Below are 24,342 nucleotides of genomic sequence, written 5' to 3'. Positions count from 1 at the left end.
TTACCATTTTGGCTTGAGCCAAAGGATGGCATGAGTTTCCTGAATTGGAGCCACTGGTACAGGAGGTGAAAGCACATGAGTGGAAGGAGATTTAGGAGGAGAGCAACAACTGTCACAAAGCAACCATAAGCCCGAAGTTAACAGTGCTAGAGACTGCCTTCTTGTGGTTATGATTAGGATAAAGAGGAAGAGGTTATGTGGGAAGGGGAGTGGGTCCCATCAGGAGTATTAAAGACAATTAAGATCTGTTCTTGGGCTACAGCTACCAAATCAAATTGGATGTTTCAGATGACTTCCAGGGTAGGGGTGGGGCTTCAATCAACTTAACATCCAAATATTGTATAAGAAGTCCCCAGAGAAAATATTCTCAAACATTTTTCCTGTTGTCATAGATACTTCATACTGAAGGGAAGTAAAAGAAAAAAAAACACAATTCAAAGGGAACACGAGATGGCAGTAGTTTTTATCATTTTATCATATAAGGAGAAAGGCTTGGAAAGAAAAACACTTGAAATTATCTTTAAATTAAAAACTACGGAGCCTCTTTTTTCCTTATGTTCTGTGTTCCTTTTCAGTACAGCAACTCTGTGGTGACGGGTGCACTCTGTGGCACGTGTGAGGTTCCTGTGACTGTGGTGAAAGTCTCCATCACATGAGGCTGTTTCCTAAAATAAAGCTGTTGCCATTTTCTGCAGATTACAGTTTGTCTGTGCTGTCTAATGGAGAAGAGTCCTGTAGGCTACAAATTTGTTTTAAATGTTCCAGCATCATTTTGTCTTTCTCTTCCAGAGTTTCATCTTTCCTCATTTCCCATCTAAAAGAAAAAAAAATAAAATCAGCATTTTTATAACTTTCAACCAATAATCATTTATTCAAGGCCTGGATAGATAGTCAATGGTTTATTGAAGTATCAGTTTTCCTTGTTTATTCTCTGCTGACAGCCTCTTGGGCAAAAGTTCATTGGCACTACTTCAGGGAGAGTGGGAGAGGAAACTAACAAGTGAATATTACATTTTAAAGTATTGTGTCAAACGAGGTTTCTGTATTTTCCAGATTTAAAACTGTATATAATATACTTCCTTCAGTATAGAATGTATAAATGGCTACAAATCACAGGGAAGTTTGTAGTGGGTTTGTAGTATAAGACGACATTAACTGAAATGGCACACCCTAGACTGGGAATAATCAAGTTAATACCCAAGAAAACCAAGATTAACATGTTTCTATAAAACATTCATTTGAATTCTTTCTAATCCTGGACAATTAGGCACTATAGACAATCTATAAGAGCCTATATAAATATATATAGCATTACAATATAAATATAACAACCTAAGCATGCTTACTGATTATTTCCTTGAATACTAACACAAAGAAGCTCCTGACTTGCCAGGGCACACTGCATCTAGAATGCCAAAAGGGAGGAAATCTTTTATCTAGTCCCTTTTGTGTTCTTCTTTAGTTTTTCTACCAGTGGTTGAGCTACCTTCTACATCCTAGTAGCCATGCTGTCAAAGGCAATGGACAAGCAACTCCTCACTGAACGTTGTCCTTCTGTGCTTTTAGAGTCAGAGACTCCACTTAACAAACAGCCGCAACACACAGTGCGTGAGTGCAGGATGCAGCTTTCTGTTTTCTTTGGCCAGTGATGAGCAGTAACTTTCATGTCAGAAGCAAGGGAGCTTACAGAGAAAGGGGACTTTGGAGACATCACACCAGTGGTCATTTCCATTCCTTCTTCACCATTTACCAAGGCTTTTTCTCACCTTCTAGGTCCAATCTTGTGTGGATCTAAACACTACCTAATCTGAGGTATCTTTAAGTTCTCCACCTGATCCCTCATGGTTGGAATTAAAATTCACCATCTATGTGAATTTTAAAATAATTTGAAGAAGAAATAATTTCACTACTATGTAGAGTATAAGGGTCAGTGAAAGAAACACACCCTGACCCTGAAACCAGAGCCAAAGAAACACACTCTGCCCCTAACCAACTCAGCAGGAAAACCAACCAATCCCTGAGCACAAATCCAACAAATCCCTGAGCATGAAATCCAGCAAATCTTTGAGCTTCTCCGACTCTGGAATTGAAATCCAACCAATTCCAACCCTGAAAATCTTCACCCTGGAAAAACTCCACCCCTAAGAAACCCTATACAAGCCCTGTGACTGGTCAGTTGACTGCTGCCTTTTTCCACCCTGGCAGAAACATCCACTCTCCTGAATTTCTCCTTCCCTATACATCTCTTGAATGAGATTTGGGTGATGACCCTCTCTCACCAAATTGTAGCAGAGAAGTAACAATGTTCACCAGAGCAGGAGCAGAGCTGCTACATTACTGCAGAGAAAGCATGCCCTGTGGGAATAGAGCTGTAGGTATAGCTTGGCTTCCGATGGCCAAAATACCTTTCCCTTCAGAGCTGTTGCTGAAGGGAAAGCCAATGTTGCTGAAAAAATCACATCTTATGAGAAAATACTCCTAAAAACCACATATGTAAGGATTACAATTTATCCCACAAGACCACCTGGTACTACTTTAATGGAAGTTTAGTTTTATATTGTTTATTTTGTTTATTAAATGCTTGTAGATGGCATCTTGTCAGTATTCCAAGATGGCCTGGAGCCGTCTTCTTTTAAAAATGTAACTTATTTGTTTTTATTGTATGAATGTTTTACTTGCATGTGTTTCTGTTTGACACATGTTTGCCTGGTCCCTGTGGAGGTCAAAAGTGGGCATCAGATGCCCCCAAAAAGGAGTTACAGGTGACTGTGAGCCACTTTGTAGATGCTAGTAATTGAACCCAGGGACTCTGCAAGAGCAGCTAGTGTTCTTACTAGCTGAGCCATCAATCCAGCCCCCGCCTTGACTTAGAACCTTTGATACCCTTGCCCCACCATCCTCAGTGTTGGGATTATAGGTGTGCACCACCACTCCTCACATAGAATTTTAATGTTAAAACATGTCCACTACCTACTTCATAAAAGTGTACTGGGATATTATTAGCACGTCTATTACATTGAACTCCATGATGGTCAGATAAAAATGGAAAAGTTATATAGCACTAGCTATGGGTTGTTTTAAACACTTTATATGCTCCTTTTTAAGTTCTTCAAATATTAGTATTTTAATTCTATGAATGAGAATGAACTGAGGCAAACAAAGTTAAAGTTACTTGCCCAAGTAATTTTAGATGTGAACTATAGAAATTGTGTTGATTTATGGTATGTCAAGCATGTCTATGATATTAAGACAATTTTATAGGTATCACCATTTAATCTTTAAATTATCTGTGGCATGGGTAGGTGACATGGCTCTGTGGATAAAGGCACTTCCCGCCAAACCAGACAAACTGAGTTAGATTCTTAGGGCTTACATGGATGAAGGAGAACTGACTCCTGAATGTTATCCTCTGACCTCCACATATGCCATGTGACACCTCACAGACACATACCCCCCCCACACACACTCACACACACAGACACACATACACACATACACACACTCACATACACACACATACACACACACACACACACACACACACACACACACACACACACAGACACACAATGTAATAAGAAAACACCTGGGTCTATGGGCTCAGCTCAGTCATGGTCACTTGCCTAGAATATAAAAGAACTTGGGTTTCATTCCAAGTACAAAACAAAAGTTCAAATATTTTATTTTCTGAAAAATAGTTCTTGAATTTTTAGATATTAAAGAAAAACTAAGGATCATATACTTTTATGTGCAATCCATACATGTGTTTGCCTATCCCTCCTCCTTGCATGTAAAGGTGTTAATGCTGCCTGAGTAAATGAAGTGCTTCAAGAATGTCAACAGAACAAATTATGAAGTACACACATAAATATTTTGATCATTGTCTCTACTTGTAAGGATTAAAAGCAGTCTCTCTTCTTCATTAAAAATCTGTACAATTAATGTGATTTAAATGAATTATGGAGTCTATTACAAGAATTCTTAAGCTTCATGACAATTATGGCACTTCACAGTATAATTGAGCTATTAGTAATTAATGACATTAGACAAAATTATTTACCTACCAAATCCTCTTATATCTTTGTGTTTGTTAAGAATAAATCATTTTATATGAGGAAGAAATAATGACAAATGATAAAGATGTTATATATTATACTTTCCTTATTATTTTATTCTTGTTAAACAAAAGTACTTGAAATATTTGTCATAAGCATGCTACATTTCATACTCAAAACCTGCTAAGAGAAGTTTATCTGTATCTGCTAATACAATGCAAAATGAAATCATTTTGTCAAAAGAATTGCCAGGAGAGAAACAGATCTACCAATTTGTCAAATACCAATGCACAATACGTCCCAAATCTTTATCTGTAGTTTCTCCTAATACAATAAGTATATATGATAGAAGTATTTCCCAATAGAAATAAGAAGCTATCAAACCAGTGTATTCTAACCCTCACTGAAAAGCTTTATAGTAAATATGTGGTAAATCTATTTCTGTTCATCCTGACTTGGTAGCCTGCTTCTTGTACTATTGCTGAATCCCCTGCCTGCCTACTATTGTTTAAGACATTCAATATTGCCCCCACTTTGCTGTGCCTTATATATTGATGAGCAGTAGAATTCCATAAGACCCCACTGAATCTACGTAAGTACCACTACCTTTTAGAAGATGTCCTATCCATATATCTCCTGGGGTGAGTGAAATAGAGAATCTCAGGCATCTTTGACTATGGGCCCTTAAAACCTTTGCTGAGTTATTCCACAGTGTCAGTAGTCACAACCTGTGCATAAATCAGCTCTATTCTGGTTGACTTGAGTGGTTTACTAAGCCTTTGCACAATCCTCCTACCTTCATATAGTTATAGCAGGACCAATTATTATGTGTGCTTGCTATTCCAAGCACCCTAACATCAGCTATTGCTTAGGGTTTTTGAAAGCATCAGACCCTGGGCTCATTATTTTATATTCCTTTCAGTTTAATGGGCAATACCTAGTTTATGGCCCCTATAACAGTTAAGACATGGTAAATAAAAGTCACACATCAGTGACTAGCTGTTCTAGAGATTGGTTTTGAGGAATCTTGCATTGGGGAGGACTTCTGTGTGTCAGAGCCAAAGGGGAGAGCTGTGCTTGGGGACATGGTTAATCATGACAAAGGTCAATGGTAACATCAGTCCATGTGACCAAAGATGCAAGTCCTGTAGGATCTTTAGGTAGGAAAGAGAAACTGGCACCAGACAGATGAAGAGGACCATGGTCTGGGGTTTAAGAAGTTTCTGAGACATAGTCAGCTCTTGACAGAAGAAAATCAGCTAAAACCTGTAAAATCATTTGTTTCTCAAATACGGGCCTAAACCCTGAGTTCACTCTGACTTTGGAGCCTACTGCTTTCTAGTTGAGTCTTCTCAGAGGAATTTCTGAACCTCTCTGTCTCACTGTTTTATCTGTAAAATAGTACCAGAAGAGTTTGAGTGGAATCCAGCCACGTGCACTTTTATCTGTGTCCTCCATGACTAATCCCACGCAGCAGAGTTTATAGTAGCTGTGATGCAGACCACCAAGACATCACATCCCACAAGACCTAGAATTCTTACTATTTGGACTTTTCACAAAGAAGTTTTGACATTCTGAGTTCTGGAAAGGCCCTTGTAACTGGTGAAGACTATTTAGTGGTTCTAGTGGGACCCCAGGGACCAAGATGGAAAATGACTTTCATACCCAGCAATCCTGCACAGTGAAGTTGTGTCCTCCCAAAGTGTTCCCAGTACCCCTGATGAGAAACATCTGTTCTTGAAGTCCCAACCACATTAAATAGTAACCAGAATATTAAAAAAGTAAGAATCCATATATAATTTCTCATTTTAAATGAAATTGCTTAAGTGTCTGACTCTCAGAATGCTTTTTGCTGAAGAGAGTTTAGGAGGCAGGGTGCGGTCTGAATTTGAACCCTTATAAGCTGTGTGAACTTGAGCAGAATGAACCTCACAGACATGCAATGATGTTGCAATAAGAAACATGCATAAGACAAAATAACACCTTGTTCCTAGCAAGCACCCAGTGAACGACACATTTTTGTTGCCCCCAGGTTTCTGTTATTTGGTTATGGTTGCAAGTAGGGACAGATGTGACTGTGGTAGGTCTTACTTTTCTCGCTTCCCCAGAGGGAAGTGACTGCAGCTGCAGCTGCTGGTTAAGTAGACCCACGAAAGAGCTGCTGTCATAGTGTTTTTCTTTTCTCTTACATCACATCATGGTCCCTAGATGGCTGTGGTGACATCAGCCAGCCATGTTTAGAGGCCGGAAGAAGGAGAAAGAACACATCTGTTTCATCTAATTAGCATCCTGTGATCTATCCCAGATTCTTCCCAGAAGATACTGAAGCCATCTTTTTTGGGATTGAATCCTGATTCTATCTCTGACTAAATATGTGATACTAGACAAGTGTTTTAATCTTTCTGTGAATCAGATTTTCTCAGTTTTAAGACAGGTGACACTGAAAGTACTCATTCCAGTGTTACGAAGAGCAGGTGAGTTGTGAATGTCAAGTGCCTCAGAAAATGTTACAAGTAGTTTATTAGATGCTACTTGAGCTAAGTAGAGTTTCAGAGTCTTTGCAACCATGTTCTTCCTGCTGTTTCATGTCTTTCACATTGCTTTATCTGACCAATTCTCTTTCAAATACACAGGCGAGTGAGATTCTGTGTGTGACAATGGTCTCCCTCAGTGCGCTCACACACCCTTACCATCCTCTCACACTTCCTTCTTACCTTCTGCTAAGGGAATGCTGCATGCAGAGCCAGTCCTTTCAGTCCACACTGGCTGACGGACAACATTATTCTGTTTTGTTTTATCTTTTTTGTTATATTTTTAGATACAACTATAATATGGCATCTGATCGTATTATTGGCATTTCTCTTGAAATGTCAATAAAATACATTGATATAAAAGTGTAACTTGAATTAAGCCTTCTGAGTTAATGTGATCATTAAACATTTATGTGGCTCTTTGTATTTACAAAGTACTTTACAGTTATTTATTAGTTGATTGCGCCATTAAAAACATTAACCATCTGGTTCAATTAATGATTTGAAAGTGTCCTACCAGTTGGTGACTGAACGGTGAATGGTGAAGTCATATTCATTTTATTCCTCTAATGCAAAACCCTTTTGTACTTCTGCTCTGCAGGAACTGTTTTCTTCATTTTGATGCTCTGTGCACATGAGGCCCTCTCAGGGTCTCAGACAACTTCACCCTCAAGAAGCCCCACATTTGCTTCCACACATAAGTTCCTGTATTGATGTTTACAAAGTAGAGTCAGAGATAGGTTGATAACCTGTAGTTTATTGAGGAAAAGTACTCATGCAAGGTAGCCAGTGACCAGGTTTGCACCTGAGCAGGATGGACCCAGAAAATGCTTCCCAGTCAGCTCAGCCAGGTGAAAGAGAGCCGTGAATGCCTCTCTCCTTCTTAAACCCTTGTTACTTAACTCTGACTTCTTGGACGTGGTCATCAGTACCTTTAATCAGGATTTCTCCCTACAATCCTGTCTGTCCTGTTGTTCATTTGCACTCTGAGATGTAACGGGTTGTTCTTCATCCTCATCTCCAAGTTCTCTAATTGACAGCTATTTTTATTCCTACTTTAAGTCTGTTAATATTCCTTACATAAAGACATTTGTATTTGTTTAGAAACTGACTGTGACTTCATAGCCCTCAATTACCACAAAGAGTCATCACTTGTGGAAACCCATCGCATCTCCTCCCCCAGTTTAGTGCACACATCAACTATCAGTGCAGGCACAACACACCCTGAGGACATTTTCACACCTGTGCATTCCTCACTGCATCCCTGGTTTAGGAGTTCAAAACTTCAGAACTGTTCACATCTGAATTTCATGACTGAAAGGAACTAAGCCATTAATGGCCACCCTGACTAGAGGGTTGGAAATCTCATGCCCTACCTAGCATGGTCACAGTTCTGTTTGGCTCCTGCTGCCTTTCTTCAAGGAGAGAACTGGCATCCTTCCTGCCCCTGCCTTATATGTTCTGTTTGTATATCTTATTTTCTTCTTTAACCATCTGAAATTCCTTTCCATTCACCTCAAACCAGCTCAGTTTTTTCCTCAGACTATGTCCACAGGCCACCTTTCATGCAATCCTTATCAAATGCCTAATCCTGAATCAAATTCATAGAGTATTTGATTATACTTTTTAATGATCACAAAATAGAAATATTACTTGGCTATCCATAATTGAGAGAAATTACCCATGGATTTAGTTTTCTCAAACACAAGCCAAATTATGTTATTTCTTCTCCCAAACAAGCGAGCAGGCAGGCAAACAAACACAAACTGTTCCTGTTCTCCACCATGATGCCTCCCACCGCCAAAAAATGCTCAAATATGTTAGCCTGGCTCAGACAGTGTATTTCCAACAACACAGAGATCCACACCCTACACTTTCCACATCTCAGAGTTACAGAATTGCTGCTGCTTGGTATTTATCAGAACTGTAGATGTTATTAGGTTATATTAGATGGATTGAAAAAGCCTGTAAGTTCTACAAACACAATGGGTAGCAGTGGGTATCTCAAACAGACATTACTTATTGACTATACAAATAATAAGATATCAGCATTTGAAATTCATCTTCCTTTCCTTGGTTTCTACATCAACATGTATTTTATAAATCCTAAAATGTAATAATGCCAAAAAAATCTTCCTGAAATTCCCTTTATATTATCTATTAGGCATATCTGCATTCTTCTAAAAGTGAGGTTATATATATATATACATACATATATATATGTATATATATATGTATATATTAGATAGAGAGAAGAGAGAGAGAGAGAGAGAGAGAGAGAGAGAGAGAGAGAGAGAGAGAGAGAGAGAGAGAGAGAGAGAGAGAGAAGGCAGTTATGGCTGGAGAGATGGCTCAATGGTGAAGAGTTCTTGTGTAATCATGAGCATGGGAGCTCATAACCTTACAAACACATGACAAGCCAGCTGTCCGCAGTACCTTTTTGGTTTATGTGTCAATTTAAAATAAATCACAAGGAGCCATGTTTTAGGCAGAGTTTTAGTGCATGTAATTAATTTGCCTATCCACCCAGAAAACATTCATTGAGATGTGCTGAGCCCAGAATACTACACTAGGTAGGTAACTGAAGTATGTCAGCAGGGATGGAGCTGGTTCTGTCCTCTGTTGCTTATATAGCCTGAGAATTTATCACATGGTCAAGGCTGAATAATTATCCCAAATACACCCACAAAATCTCCTAACAATTTTCCACAATATTTCAGTGTAGGTATGAAATGTCAGTGGTAATAAAATGAGCCGGTGCTATTTCCTCAGGCTTCATTTTAGTAATTGTCTATGAGGAAGGCATAATTCAGGCATTTCTTCCTGACTGGTGAAGCAATCTGAAGTAGCTCCAGGGAATCATTCACATCTTCCCTTCTCTTTGGAAAAGCATCAACATTAAGACAGAAAGCATCTGAGATTTTTGAGTAGTGGAGTCATTATTAAATTATAGGGACACTGGAAGTGATAGTATTTGATACTGTTCTTAGAGGCAGTCCCATCAGAAAGTGATTCTGCCTAACACTGAGTCCCAAAGGACAAACTTTAGGGAGGGGACATGCAGGTATGAATTTTTCCTATAATTGAGAAAATTAGTCTAAAACAGAACGGTCTGCTTGAATTTAAACATTAGCTCCCTCAGCCCAGTCCACTACAGGATGGCTTTAAACTGACCCTGTTTACCCCCCCCCCCCACTTACTCAGTGCAGGCATTACTGCACCAGTTTCACGTGGAGTTGATGTCCCTTGTTAGGCAGGTATTTAGCAAGGAAGTAACCGTATAATAGCATATTTTACTATTTTTACCCCCCTAGAACAACACACTATCTCTTATCTTAGAGACAGACCTCAACAACGCATGGTTAAAAGGTGAAACCTATCCCCCATCTAGTATGTTCTCCATATTATGAGGCTGCAATCACACTTGCCTAAGGTTGTAAAACCCAAGTTTCAAAAAAAATGCATACTTTTGTTTCATCCTCTTCAGTCTGCATTTAGTTAGAAACAGAGAAATCAATAATCTTTTTATATAAGGTAAAAACAGTTGATTTAGTGATCAGCAATATCCTCACCAAAACAACATGTAAAATGTCCTTATAGGTTTTAATTTTTCAATTAAAAATTTATTTTTCATTTTACATACCAACGCCAGCTCCCCCCTTCTCCTGCCCCTCCACATCCCCTCTTCTCACCCCCATCTACTCCTCAGAGGGGGTAAGGCCTTCCTTGGGGAGTCAACAAAGTCCTGCATATCAAGTTGAGTCAGGGCCAAGCCCTTCTCCCCTGTATCAAGGCTGAGCAAGGTATCACACCATAGGGAATGGGCTCCAAAAAGTCAGTTCAGGCCCCTGGAATAGGTCCTGGTGCCACTGCCAGACTCCTTCAACAGATCAAGTCATATAACTCTCACCCACATTCAGAGGGTCTAGTTCAGTCCCATGCAGGTTTCCCAGCTGTCAGTCCAGAGCCTATGAGATCCCACTAGCTCAGGTTAACTGCCTCTGTGGTTTTCCCCATCATGTTCTTGACCCTCCTTCTTTGTATGATCCATCCTCTCTTCAACTGAATTACAGGAACTCAGCCCAGTGCTTCCATTAGGTGAAGAATGGATAAAGAAAATGTGGTACATTTACATGATGGAGCATTACTCTGTGTTAAAAAACAATGACATCAGCCAGGCGGTGGTGTTGCCCGCCTTTAATCGCAGCACTCAGGAGGCAGAGGCAGGAGGATCTCTGTGAGTTCAAGGCCAGCCTGGTCTCCAGAGCTAGTGCCAGGATAGGCTCCAAAGCTACACAAAGAAACCCTGTCTTGAGAAAAATAAATAAATAAAATAAAAGAAAAAAAAACAATGACATCTTGAAATTTGCAGGCAAATGGATGAAACTAGAAAAAAAAAAAACAAAAACAAAAAAACAAACCCATCTTGAGTGAGGTAACCCAAACCCAGAAAGACAAAGGCAGTATGTATTTACTCATACCTGGATATTAGATGTAAAGCAAAGCATAACCAGGCTATAATCCACAACCCCAGAGAATCTAGGTAGAAAGGGGAACCCAACAAGTAACACACATGGAGGGCCCCAGGAAGGGGAAATAGTTGAGATCTCCTGGGAAACTGGGAGGGGGAGTAGAAGGGAGGAGATGGGAGATGAGAACATGAGGGATCAAGAAGACTCAGTTGGGAGAGCAATGAATAGAGCAATGATAGAGGGAACCATTATGAGGTTAGGGAGAAACCTGGTGCTAGGGAAATTCTCAGGAATCTACAAAGATGGCCTCAACTAAGACTCCTAGCAATAGTTGAGAGGGTATGGGAATGGGCCTTCCCCTTTAATTGGATTCATGACTACCCTAATTGTCATCATAGAATTTATATCCAGTAACTGATAGGCTGTAATTTTTTGGGGGGAGGGGATTTTCGAGACAGGGTTTCTCTGTGTAGCTTTGGAGCCTATCCTGGCACTCGCTCTGGAGACCAGGCTGGCCTCGAACTTACAGAGACCCGCCTGCCTCTGCCTCCCGAGTGCTGGGAATAAAGGCGTGCGCCACCAACGACCGGCAATAGGCTGTAATTTTTAATGCTTCAAACATTTTATTTTCTTCTGAGCTTTGTATCAAATCTATAACAGTCAAGTTGTATGGCTCCTATATATCTTTGATTATGACTTTTAGTAGGGACTTTCAGGAATGATAGGTGGAAAAATATTTCACTTTAATAAATAGTTGGAGGTTGGCTCTGTTTGCTAACTCTAAAGTACCTCACTGTGTAACTCCTGGCTAGCTCAGTTCACTACATAGCAATGGATGCCCTCAAACTCGTGATCCTCCTTAGCCTCCATGTTGTAGAGTCACAGTCATGTGCCACCACATCTGAGATCCTTCTTAACTTATTTATTAACAAGTTTCTTAAGGTGTGTTAGTTTAGGGGGATTTTTTAATATTATGGAGATTTCCACGAAATGCAAAGGACATGAAACATTTACAAGAATCATCACCTTCTTGCCTTTGGTGGTTATAATACACAGGTATTGCCTAATATAAGCCAAGTGCATTATCTAATGTTCTACATAATTTTCACCTAACTGAATTCTTTAATATCCAGAAGGCAAAGATCATGTGTTTATCTTATGGAAGATCTGTTAACATGGAACATATATATTATATATATATATATATATATATATATATATATATTATATATATTCTGGAACTACCTACCATATATATATATATATATATATATATATATATATATATATGGAACTAAATGTAATAGATTTAGATGCAGAATCAAATATAGTTCTTCCAACTAAAATCCACATTCAGTACAAAAGAATGTCTATGCTTGCCACTGTGAACAAGCAATTTGTTTGCTTCAGCCAAGCTTTGTTACATGATTATGTTAACTAACTATATATCCATTTATCTAGCTATTTCTTCAGCAACTCAAATGAATTTCCTTTTGCAAGATGGTTGATTTCTTTAGTTACTACTAATGCACTAAAAAGAATCTTTCCCAAGCACCGGGACAAGCAGCCTTTAATTAATTTGAATTTATAGCTGTTGGAGACATCTGCAGCACAGCTCAACTGCCCAAGCAATTTATTTTAATTAATATGATTTGTTCTATATATTTAATAGGAGAGTTATATGCCAACAAATGGGACAAGTAAGGATGCTAACTGCGCGTTTTAAATAGTTATGGCTTAAGAATAACATAAATGGCTACATAACTGTCAGTGGTAATGGAATCTGAACTTTTCTGTTAATAGTAAATCATCCAGATCTCCACAGAAACTTCATTTCCAGTGCTAGATTTTAAGGGTTGTAAGAATTTAGACAAGGGGCCAAGGTCACACTACCTGGCCAGCGCTTAGTGCTGAGACAGAACACTGCCCTTTATTAAGAGAGAGTGACATCTACTATAAAACGATAGTGCTGTTTATTCACAGGTATATATAATGTAATGTGTCAAAATAAGTCATTTTTACCTTTTAGAATTGGTATTTCTGGGATTTTTATAATATATAAATGGGATTGTAGCGAGCCTTGAGGGAGTGAAACCCTGAGTCAATGTGTGCTGTTCACAGGGACAGTCTTGCCAAGGACCTCACAGCATTAGGCTGAGGGGATGGAATGCAGGGTTAACTGCAGTATGTGCATAGATGCCCACCATAGCTCTCTCTCTCCGGACATTGATAGCCTGAAGACTGCTTCCCCACAGGTGCTGCAGAGATTAGCCAAACCTGACCCTCCAACTCAGCTATAAACCTAAGGTCTGTCTGTGTGTAGTAACCCTGCCTCCTGGTCCAGCTATATGCCTCTACCCTGCCTCTCTTTTCAACTCTATATAATAATCATGCTTAGCTTCTGGGCTGCTGTGGCTTCTCCATCAGAGAGCTTTTCTGTGAGTCCATGTGTCTATCTGTCTGTCTTTTCTTCCTCAGTCCCAGTCGGGTCCATCCCTTGAGCAATGCTGGATATGGCAGAATACTTTAAACTATTACACTGAATCGTACATAGACTATGTAAAACAGTAGTATTTTGGGTGTGATGTGAAAAAATAGCAATTGCTTTTTCATCAAAGATGAAAGGAATATGCACTTATACCTTTGAAATTATCCAACAGCCAAAGAGCCTATTGCTAACATAACCATTCAAATTAACAGTAATAATGTCTTTAGAAAAGGAGCTGTAACATAGCTCTGGTTCAGGATTTGCTTGAAATTGTCTAAAATTTGCAAACCTAAAACTTATTTAAAACTCAGGAGGAAAAAATGGCAGCTTTGCATGGTGGGTGGTGTCATTACTTATCATTGAATCATTACCTAGATTTGAAATTCAGTAATAAATAATGTTATTTTGAGATTATTAGTTATTATTATTGCTATAAACCAAGAACTACCTGATGTCACAAAGGCAGTCAGTGGCATAGACAGGGCCTTAACCCAGGTAGGTGCTTTCAGAGTTAATACTTTCACCCTGGTACAGCATATTTCCTACTACAACCTGTATAACTTTGATATACATTTAGATGTAAGTTCCTTGAGGATAAAGACCTCATTTATTATGTTCCCTATAGTATCCTAGGATGCAGTTTGGCATGTAACAGGTGTTCATTAAATGTTTTTTTTTTAGATTTTTTGTTTTTGTTTTTGTGAAAGGCCTATAGTCAGTAAATGTCAACAGAGTTTGCCTTTCTTCAAAGGAAAAAAAAACAGTATTAATGTGACTAGTTTGAGACCAGCCTAGGTTACATGGTGAGACCCTGTCTCAAACAAACAAGCATGCAAACAAGAGCAAGTACCTAGGCTTACATACTTCTGGACCCATGTATGTATTCTATAATTTATGGCTTTATAGGTTTGTTATTCTTGTTTTCTTTGTGCACTCTGTCCTAGTTCATTTAAGCTAACTGTGACTATGAGATGCCAATGTGAATATGTAGAATGGATGCATGTATGCAAGGAGACAATGCATTTAAAGCAGAGTGAACTGAACACATGTATGTGAGGAGACAATGCATTTAAAGCAGAAGCATCCTCATGGCATCATAGCCTACTTAGAAGGAAGACATGATCATGCACCTCAGTCTATTATAATACTGAGGCTCTTGTCCAGAGGAAGATGGTGATGTAAGACTCTCACTCACTGGAGAAATTTGATAAAGAGATAAGAGAAAAGAAATATATATGAAAATGGTGGAATTAATTTATAGATTTGAAGAATATTAAGAGTAGAACAAAAAACTTAATGCACTCTCCTTCATTTTATAGAATCAAATGCCCAGATAATTTTAGTGTGTAAAGGCCACAGGTTATTCTGACTTGAACTCAAAATCCTTTATCTTTTTCTGAAGTTCTTTAAAACTATGGGGTGCTAGGTACATTGATCCTCCTATGGCTTAGGGTCAGGGTGACTACTTTTACTAAGTATCTAGAAAGCACATGAGATGGGTAGATTTCTAAAGAGCAGAACAATTGGTTGTCTAGAACTTGCCTGCAGAAAATTCTCATAAGTCCACATAGCTAGCTAGCCGTTAGTATTCAGCACACCAGCAAGCAGCATTTATCATTCCGTACAAGTTGAATAGCTTAGCTGGTTAATTCTGGCTCAGCATCTCTCATCAGTTACAGAGAAAACAACTCACATTTTGCTCTGGAGCCCTTTCAGACAGAATGGGTGGAGGTTATTTGGTCAAGAAGATATATAAAAAGTTAAGATAAATGATTACTTCTAAAACCTATTGTGATTAGTTAATACTTTTCGTTTTTTAACTTCTATGGACCTATAGCTTAAGATCTGCTTTTCATTACTCAAATGCAATGGTGCTTGATAAAATGCATAAAACTTTAGAGGCATGTTAGACTTTCATATGATTCACTTCATTGCCTTTTACTAAGTAACTTAAATTTGCCTAGGTCTCAGGGTTTTTACCTGCAAATATGGAAGGTAATATGTAATTTTAAAGGTCATTATGAATAGCAAGCTAATTTAGGAAAGGCTTTTGGCACTGTGTTTTGCATATAAGAAATGGTTCACTGTATTACTGCTCCTTGTTTTTGAGGTACAGTTATTATATATAATATTAAAATTCAATTTTAAAATGATATATAGGTAAAATATTCTGCCTACAAAAATAATTAAACAAATATGAAAAATAGCAGCCATTTATGTGTCCTATTCCTTAGCTACCAGATCAAATACCATAGGGATTGGGAGGTGTCTTACTAGCTTCTCAGGATCTTGGCTTAACACTTTTCTTAGTGTCCCAGGTATAATTATCATACCATTGGAAGTGCAATAATGGTAATAGCTGAGGGGTCTGGAACTTCAGACCATACTCATCTGTAGCATCTTCGTTTACATATCTAGTGGGTGATAACATATATCTGTAGGATCTTCAAGCAACATGATCCTCAGGAGCACTTAGAATTGGTCTTTCATGTGTATTGGGCTTCCTCACAGTCTCCAGTTCATAAGATTTCTTCTATGACAGCTTAGGGTTCCAACAACAATGACTCAGTTCAGAAACAACACACACCCTTCTGTGACCTACCCTTGAGATGAACTTGGCATTACTTCTTGGTATGCAAAAATAACAAAGGAGTCATAAGCTCTGGATCTGAGAAGAGAAAAACTGGATGCATCATTTGACTAGCATGGTGTGTAGGACTGGTTATACTTCCGCAAACATCTCTGTAAAACACAACATGCCACAAGCAGTGCTGCGGAGGATGGGGGCGGGGGGAGACTTGAGCAGGCCTCAGAGCAGCTTCCTGGATGTGCTCACAGACTTGCCTGAAACCATCCCAGCTGGCTGGTTTTCATTATGAGCCTTTAGGTTTTAATAATTTATCACTTTCACTTTGAGAGCACCTCATCATATATTTAAAAAAGACAGTAAACAAACCAGAGCAAGGCTAACACCTCAGCCAATGGAAATCCAAGCTCTGGTAAAAATCCATGAAAGTAACATCAGGTTCAAGGTAAACTGAAATCCATAACATTCTGCTTGCATACTTTCCTTGTTTCTAATTTAATAAATGTTTCCCAGAATGAAGTTTGCAAATCAAAAGTGTATTTAAAATGCTTACTTATTCCCTTTTGGGTTCTGTGTCAATTGTGTACATTTCATAAATATAAACATAAGACATATTTGCTTAGGAATTACATTTGTTGATGTGGCAGCCTTATGGCTCAAAGTATAAAAAATTCATACCTTGTCAATTATGAATTGCATTTTCCCTATTTGTATAGAATATGGAACTTGTCTGAGAACTAGCTAAAAGTGTACGTGATCCTATTTCAGATGAAAGTTTTCCTAGAAAAACCATCAGTCTCATTTGGCTTTAAGAGCCGAACAACATCTGAAAACTATAACCTTTCTTATTTAAAAGTCAGTCCCCTGCTCATTTATTCAGCTCCCCCCCAACTACTTCCAATTGCCAACCTCATGTGTCTATCCATCCCTTTTGATTTTTCCTTTAGCTGAACGACTGTCATAATAGCAAGGCAGCATGAATATAGTTTCAAACGTTAGAATTTTTATATGTAAACATTTTCCTTCCTTCTTTTGTACTGATTGGCTCCCAGAGATATCACCTTGCATGCCCTCTTTCTATTTCATTACCATATTGTGGATGAACATATCATTGGAAGAGTATTTATTGTGACAGGTAAATCAAAATTAGTCTTGCTCCCCAAAGCTCAAAAGCTATGCTGTGATCCCAGCCTTCTTTGCTAGGCGTGTTCCTCTAGCATGTTCATCGCAGAGATGTGAGTACTAACCTGTGACCGGATTCACATGGTGGTATCACTCCCAAACAAAACCTATCAATTTAATTAGACACCAGCTATATACTGGATTTTCCCAATTATTTCCCCCATTACTTTTCAAACTCTAAAATTCTATCATTTTCCAGAGAATAGATTATTTTTGATGCACTCTTGTCTCATTATTTCTATGTATCTCTCTGTAACCTTGTTTTCTTTTTTAATGCTTACAGACATGTCAGCATCTGTCATCACAACTTAAGGTGTGATTATGTCTAATAATGTTTTATTTTGGTGGTAAGTGTAAACAGAGAATTCTAACTGAGCATCCGCAAATTTTTGGTACCAGAGAAAGTCAAGTACCATGTTGCTATAGCTTCGACTCCCAAGAGAATAAACTTACGAAATTACTTGCTGTCATTGAAGAAGGCCTTGCTACTTAGGCAGCTTTCTCCCAACTGTCACAGCCTCTAGAGTCTACTTTATATCCTTCCTCTCAACCTTCCTCCTAATTTAAATTCGCACTTTAAATATAACAGCCAACAGATACACATCTCTCTATATGTGTATATATCATACTGTGTATGTGTATGTGCCTGTGCATGTGCCTGTGTGTGTCTGTATGCTCATTTGAAGATGAAGTGCAGGACTTTATTCATGGTAAATCTATGTTCTGTCTCTGAACTTCATTTAACCCTGCAAATTTAAGGTTGACTAGCAATCACAATTTCAGAAAACTAGCTAAAATGCAAGACATGGTATCACATATTTATTCGTAACACTTTGAAATTTAAGGAAGGAAAATCATGAATTTGAGGCCAGTATGGATTATAATCAGGTTCAAAACCATGTTGTGTTATATATGAGACTGTATCTCAAAAACACAAAAGCAAAAACAAAACAAGAAAAAAATCAGATAGTGAGACATTTTCAAACAAAATTGCTGATTGTTTGTTATTCAAGGTTCCCTAGCCTGTTTGCCAAAAACTATAATTTAGGTTCAAACACAGGAAATATAATTTAGTTCTAGGCAGCTGACATTCAAAGTTACTTCCACTCATACCTATACTATGTTACAAGTTTTTGCTACTGTATTACAATCCAAATTTACATATCAAGTTTATTATATTTTCTTTGATGTTAAAACCTTTCTTGGTCTAAGCAAATGCAACAGGATGACAATGCCCATGGACATTTAATAACTTCATTAAAAATTCAGTCACTAACAACAAACCTTTTCACTTATAAGCAACAATAAATACTCAAGAGGGCCTTACTTAACACTTCAGAATTATCATTAAAAAATATAAAGAACTACCACAGACAAATTCTTCTTTAGCACCAGCTAAAAGATGGACAATAAAGAGGGATACTGTGGGAATCTAGCACATTAATGACCCATGGGAACAAGCACTTGAATGCCAAAAAGCCCTGAGTTTGAATTTTTTCTCTTCTCAGCCATATGATGCTTAGTACAATGTGAACAGACTCATTACTGCTGGGACTTGCTGCATCTCTAATTTGTTTGAAACAAACAATAGCAGGAAGAATGTCCTGCACACTAGCCTTTCTGTACATGTGACTTCATTTTACCAAGGCCATTTCCATTCAACATTTAGGCTAAAGACTTGCCTGTATGTTCCTCTTCTGTATCAACCTACTGTGTGCATATCAGACTCAGAACAAGCAAAAGAATTCTACATGTTCAGATCTAATAAAAAATAAACAATATTAAAGATGGCCCCTGTACCGTCTCTCCAAAGCCTACCAGTTCTATAGAAATGTTGCCAATGAGAATGACCTGGATGAACTCAGGGACACAGAATTTAAAGTAACAATCCTAAACTTCATCAAAGAATTCAGGATTTTAAAGACAAAACAGCTCAACAAAATCCAGGAGAAAGAGCTTAAGAAAAATTAACACCTAAGAGATGCCCAAGAAAACACAAACATAAGGCTAATGGAAATGAGAAAGGCGATTAGGACTTGAGAATGGAGTTTAGATAGGAGACTAAGGAGGACTCAAGCTGAAATGAAGCTGGAATTGAAAAACCCAACATCTCAACTAGAAAACTCACAGGAAAGTCTTACAAGTAGATTGAAAAGAAAAGTTAGAGTATCAGGACTCAAAGATAAAGGAAAGTCTACACCAAATAAGCAGAGAATTTACACACACACACACACACACACACACACACACACACACACACACAAAGAACACACAGGAAATGTAGGATGACATGAACAAAACCAAGCCATATTATTTATAGGCATAGATAAGAAAAAATTTCAAGTCAATGGTTTTGTTAGAATAGCACATGAAAACATTTCAAGTCAATGGAATAGATAAGATCTTCAACAATGTAATAGAATAATTTCCAAACTAAGGAAAGACACACCCATACACATACAAAAAGCACATAGAACACAAAATAGACAAGATCAGAAAAACAAATCCACACTGCATATCATACTGAACCAAGAAAGATTATTGAAAGCTGCAGGAGAAAATATTCAAGTCATATATAAGTAAAAATCCATCAAAGTAACAACTGATTCCTCAATGTAAACTGAATTCTAAGAGTCTGGAGCAATTCATTCCAAGTCCTTAAAGACTATGATAACAAGCCTAGGCTAATATACACAGGAAAACTGACTGTCATAATTGAAGAAGAAGAAAAAAAAACATTCTAGGACATAAACAGCCTAAAAAAGATATCAAACAAATCAAACCTAAAGAAAATATATGAAGCATCTTTTGGGGCTGCAGAGAGGACTAAGCATAGCATAGAGAAGGTGGAAAGAAAAAGAAGCTATTTTTATTGAAATACGAAGTACCAACAAGAACACAAACACCACCACCAAAAATCAATAGCACAATAAACACAATTAATACATTTCACTAATAACTTTAAATGTTAATGTCTCTAGTTCTCCAATCAAAATACAGGCTGACTGAATGGATCAAGAAATGAAATCCAGCTATCTGTTGTCTAAAAGAAACAAATTTTAGCTTTGAAATAGGCACTTCCTTAAAATAAAAGAGTGCAGAAACATTCGCTAGTCAAATGGGATCAGGAAGAAATGGGCATTGCTATCTTAATATCTGACAAAATAGACTTCAAACTAAAATTACCTAGAAGAGTTAGAGAAGGACACTTCACTATAATGAAGGTAACAGCTAACATAGAAGGCACTACTATCCTACATATGTATGCACTAAACTCTGGGGCACACAATTTCATTTAAAATACACTACTTGATTTAAAGACAAAGATTCACATCAATCCATTAATAGTAGGTGATTCTGATATCACTCTTTTGCCAATAGACAGATCATCTGGACAAAAAATAAACAGGGAAACAGAATTAACTGATACCACACATTGTGCTGGACAGTTTTATGTCAACTTGACACAAGTTAACATCATTTGAGAAGGGGGAATCTAAATTAAGAAAATGCCTCCATAAGAAGTCTAAGTTTTAATCAGCCAAGTAAGACAATTTCTTTTTTCTTCTTTTTCTTAATTTTTTAAATTTGAATTAGAAACAAGATTGTTTTACATGACAATCCCACTTCCCTTGTCCCTCCCGTCCTCCCCTACCACCCCCCTCCAACTAAAACCCTACCTATCACATATCCTTTCTGCTCCTTCCATAGTGTGTCATCAGTCTATCTATCCTTTGGGATAGGGCCTAGGCCCACCCCAGTGTGTCTTGGCTCAGGGAGTATTCCTCTATGTGGAATGGGCACCCAAAGTCCACACCTGTGCTAAGGATAAGTACTGAACTACTACTACAGGAGGTCCTGTAGATTTCCGAGGTTTCCTCACTGAAACCCATGTTCCTGGGGTCTGGATCAGTCCCATGCTGGTATCCCAGCTATCAGTCTGGGGAGCAAGAGTTCCCCGATGTTCAGGTCAGCTGTTTCTGTGGATTTCACCAGCCTGGTCTGGACTCCTTTGCTCTTCACTCATCCTTCTCTGCATCTGGATTTCAGTTCAGTTCAATGATTAGTTGTGGGTGTCTGCTTCTACTTCCACCAGCTGCTGTATGAGGGTTATCGGGTGGCATATAAGTCAGTCGTCAATCTCATTATAGGGGAGGGCATTTAAGGTAGCCTCTCCTCTGTTGCTTAGATTGTTAGCTGGTGTCATCTTTGTAGATCTCCAGACATTGCCCTAGTGCCTGATTTCTCTGTAAATGTAAAATGTCTCCCTCTATTAGGGTATCTCCATTCTTGTTATCTTCTATTCTTCCCCTGACTCAACCTTTCTTCTCCCTCATGTCCTCTGCATCCCCCCTCTTCTGCCCTTCTTATTCTCCTCCCCTTCTTATTCTCCTAGCTCCCTCACCCCTCTTCCCATGCTCCCAATTTGCTCAGGGGATCTTGACCCTTTCCCCTTCTCCAGGGCACCATTTATTTCTCTTTTAGGGTCCACCTTGTTTACTAGTTTCTCTGGCAGTGTGAATTGTAGGCTGGTAATCCTTTACTCTATGTCTAAAATCCACATATGAGTGGATAAATGTACCACATTTTCTCTATCCATTCTTCAGTTGAGGGGCATCTAGGCTGCTTCCAGTTTCCGGCTATTACAAATAATGCTGCTATGAAAATGATTGAACAGATGTCCTTGTTGTGTGAATGGGCTTGTTTGGGTATATGTCTAAGAGTGGAATTGCTGGATCTTGTGGTAGACTGATTCCCATTTTCTTGAGGAATCACCATACTGATTTCCAAAGTGGCTGTACGAGTTGGCACTCCCACCAGCAGTGGAGGAGTGTTCTCCTTTCTCCACATCCTCTCCAGCATAAACTGTCATTGGTGTTTTTTGTTTTGGCAGGTAGGGTATTTTCTTAATTAGTGATTGAGGGTGGAGGTCCCAGCCCATTGTAGGTGGTACCATGTCTGGGCTGGTGTCCAGGTCCTATAAAAAAGCAGGCTGACCAAGCCATGAGGAGCAAGCCAGTAAGTAGCATCCCTCCATAGTCTCTGTTTCAGCTCCTGCCTCCAGGTTCCTGCCCTGCTTGAGCTCCTATCCTGGTCTTCCTTTGATATGAACTGTGATGTGAAAGTGTATGCCAAATAATCCAAATAAATCATTTCCTCCCTAAGTTGTTTTGGTCATGGTGTTTTATCACAGCAATAGTAACCCTAACAAAGACTTAACAGTTATCTATGGACTAATATATCAAATGGACGCTAACTCATCTTACTCCTGTCAGAATGGCTAAAATCAAAAACAACAATGACAGTTTATGCTGGAGAGGATGTGGAGAAAGGGGAACAGTCCTCCACTGCTAGTGGGAGTGCAAACTCATACATTCACTTTGGAAATCAGTATGGCAACTCCTCAGGAAAATGGGAATCAGTCTACCACAAGATCCAGCAATTCCACTCTTAGGCATATACCTAAAAGATGCCCATTCATACAACAAGGACATCTGTTCAACCATGTTCATAGCAGCACTATTTGCAATAGCCAGAACGTGGAAGCAACCTAGATTCCCCTCAACTGAAGAATGGATGGAGAAAATGTGGTATATCTACACAATGGAGTACTACTCAGCAGAAAAAAAAAAAAAAAACACAACAGAATCTTGAAATTTTAAGGCAAATGGATGGAACTAGAAGAAATTATCCCGACTGAGGTAACCCAGTCACAAAAAGACAAACATTGTATGTACTCACTCATATATGGATTTTAGATATAGAGCAAAGGATTACCAGCCTACAATCCACACAGTCAGAGAAGCTAGGAAACAAGGAGTACCCTAAGAGAGATATATGTGATCCCCTGGAGAGGGAGAAAAGGACAAGATCTCCTGAGCTAATTGAGAGCATGGGGGAGGGGAGAGGGAGTTAGGAGAAAGAGAAGGGGAGAAGAGGAGGGGGAGGAGGACATGTGAGAGCACAAAGATCAAGTCAGGGGAAGAACAGAGGAGAGCAAAAATAGATACCATAATAGAGGGAGCCATTATAGGTTTAAAGAGAAATCTGGCACTAAGGAAATGTTCAGAGATCTACAAGGTTGACCCCAACTAGCAATAGTCCAGAGGCTACGTTAAAAGCCCTTCTCCAAAAATGAGATTTATGACTACCTTATATACCATCCTAGAGTTTTCATCCAGTAGCTGATGGAAGCAGAAGCAGATACCCACAGCTAAACACTGAGCTGAACTTTGGAATCCATTTGCAGAGAGGGAGGAGTGATAAGCAAAGGGGTCAAGACCAGGCTGGAGAAACCCACAGAAACAACTGGCCTGAACAAGTGGGAGCTCATGGACCCCAGACTGATAGCTGGGAAACCAGCATAGGACTGTTCCAGACCCCCTGAACAAGGATGTCAGTTAGGAGGCATGGGAAATCTGGAAGTGGATCAGTATTTATCCCTAGTGTATGAATAGACTTTGGGTGCCCATTCCACATAGAGGGATACTCTCTCAGCCTAGACACTCGGGGGGGGGGGGACGGGGAGGGACGGACAGACTAGGCTCTGCTCCAAATGATTTGACAGACTTTGAAGATCCCCCATGGAAGGCCTCACCCGCCCTGTGGAGCAAAAAGGGGATGGGATAGGGATTCAGTCGGGGGCAGGGGAGGAGGGTAGGGAAAGGGAACTGGGCTTGACATGTAAAACAAGCTTGTTTCTAATTTAAATAAAAAATAAGTTTAAAAAATGAAAAAAGACGAATACATGCAAACATCCACAGGTTATAAAATTTTGGGAGATTGACTAATCAACAAAATGTGTTATTTAGAAAACTTTAATGAACATTATGATATCATAGTTATTTTTTAAAATTAAAAATTTAAGACAGGACTTGACAAAGCATTCCATGCTCCAATGAAACCCACTATGTAGCCCATGCTAACTACTTGAATTTAGAACAATCCTCTTTTCTCAGCCTCCCACTTGCTAGCATTACAGATATGAGTTCCCAAATCTGGCTTAACTCCATTATTTTAAAAATGT

General features: G+C 38.7%; 1 protein-coding gene across 3 annotated transcripts in view; it reads right to left on the bottom strand.

The window, feature by feature from the left end:
* Positions 1-433: 433 nt before the first annotated feature.
* The window catches only part of Kiaa0825 (KIAA0825 ortholog), a 443,548-nt gene continuing 419,639 nt past the window's right edge, over positions 434-24,342 (bottom strand). For all 3 annotated transcript variants that reach the window (XM_027401813.2, XM_027401815.2, XM_027401817.2), the window contains one exon: positions 434-814. In XM_027401813.2, the coding sequence (XP_027257614.1) occupies positions 697-814 (118 nt within the window). In that variant the 3' untranslated portion in view covers positions 434-696. The remainder of the gene's footprint in view (positions 815-24,342) is intronic.

Source organism: Cricetulus griseus, chromosome 2 (genome assembly GCF_003668045.3).
Source record: "Cricetulus griseus strain 17A/GY chromosome 2, alternate assembly CriGri-PICRH-1.0, whole genome shotgun sequence".
In the NCBI taxonomy this organism is placed as follows: domain Eukaryota; kingdom Metazoa; phylum Chordata; class Mammalia; order Rodentia; family Cricetidae; genus Cricetulus; species Cricetulus griseus.
The sequence above is the reverse complement of the archived record's forward strand: the minus strand, read 5'-3'. Positions and strand labels throughout refer to the sequence as shown.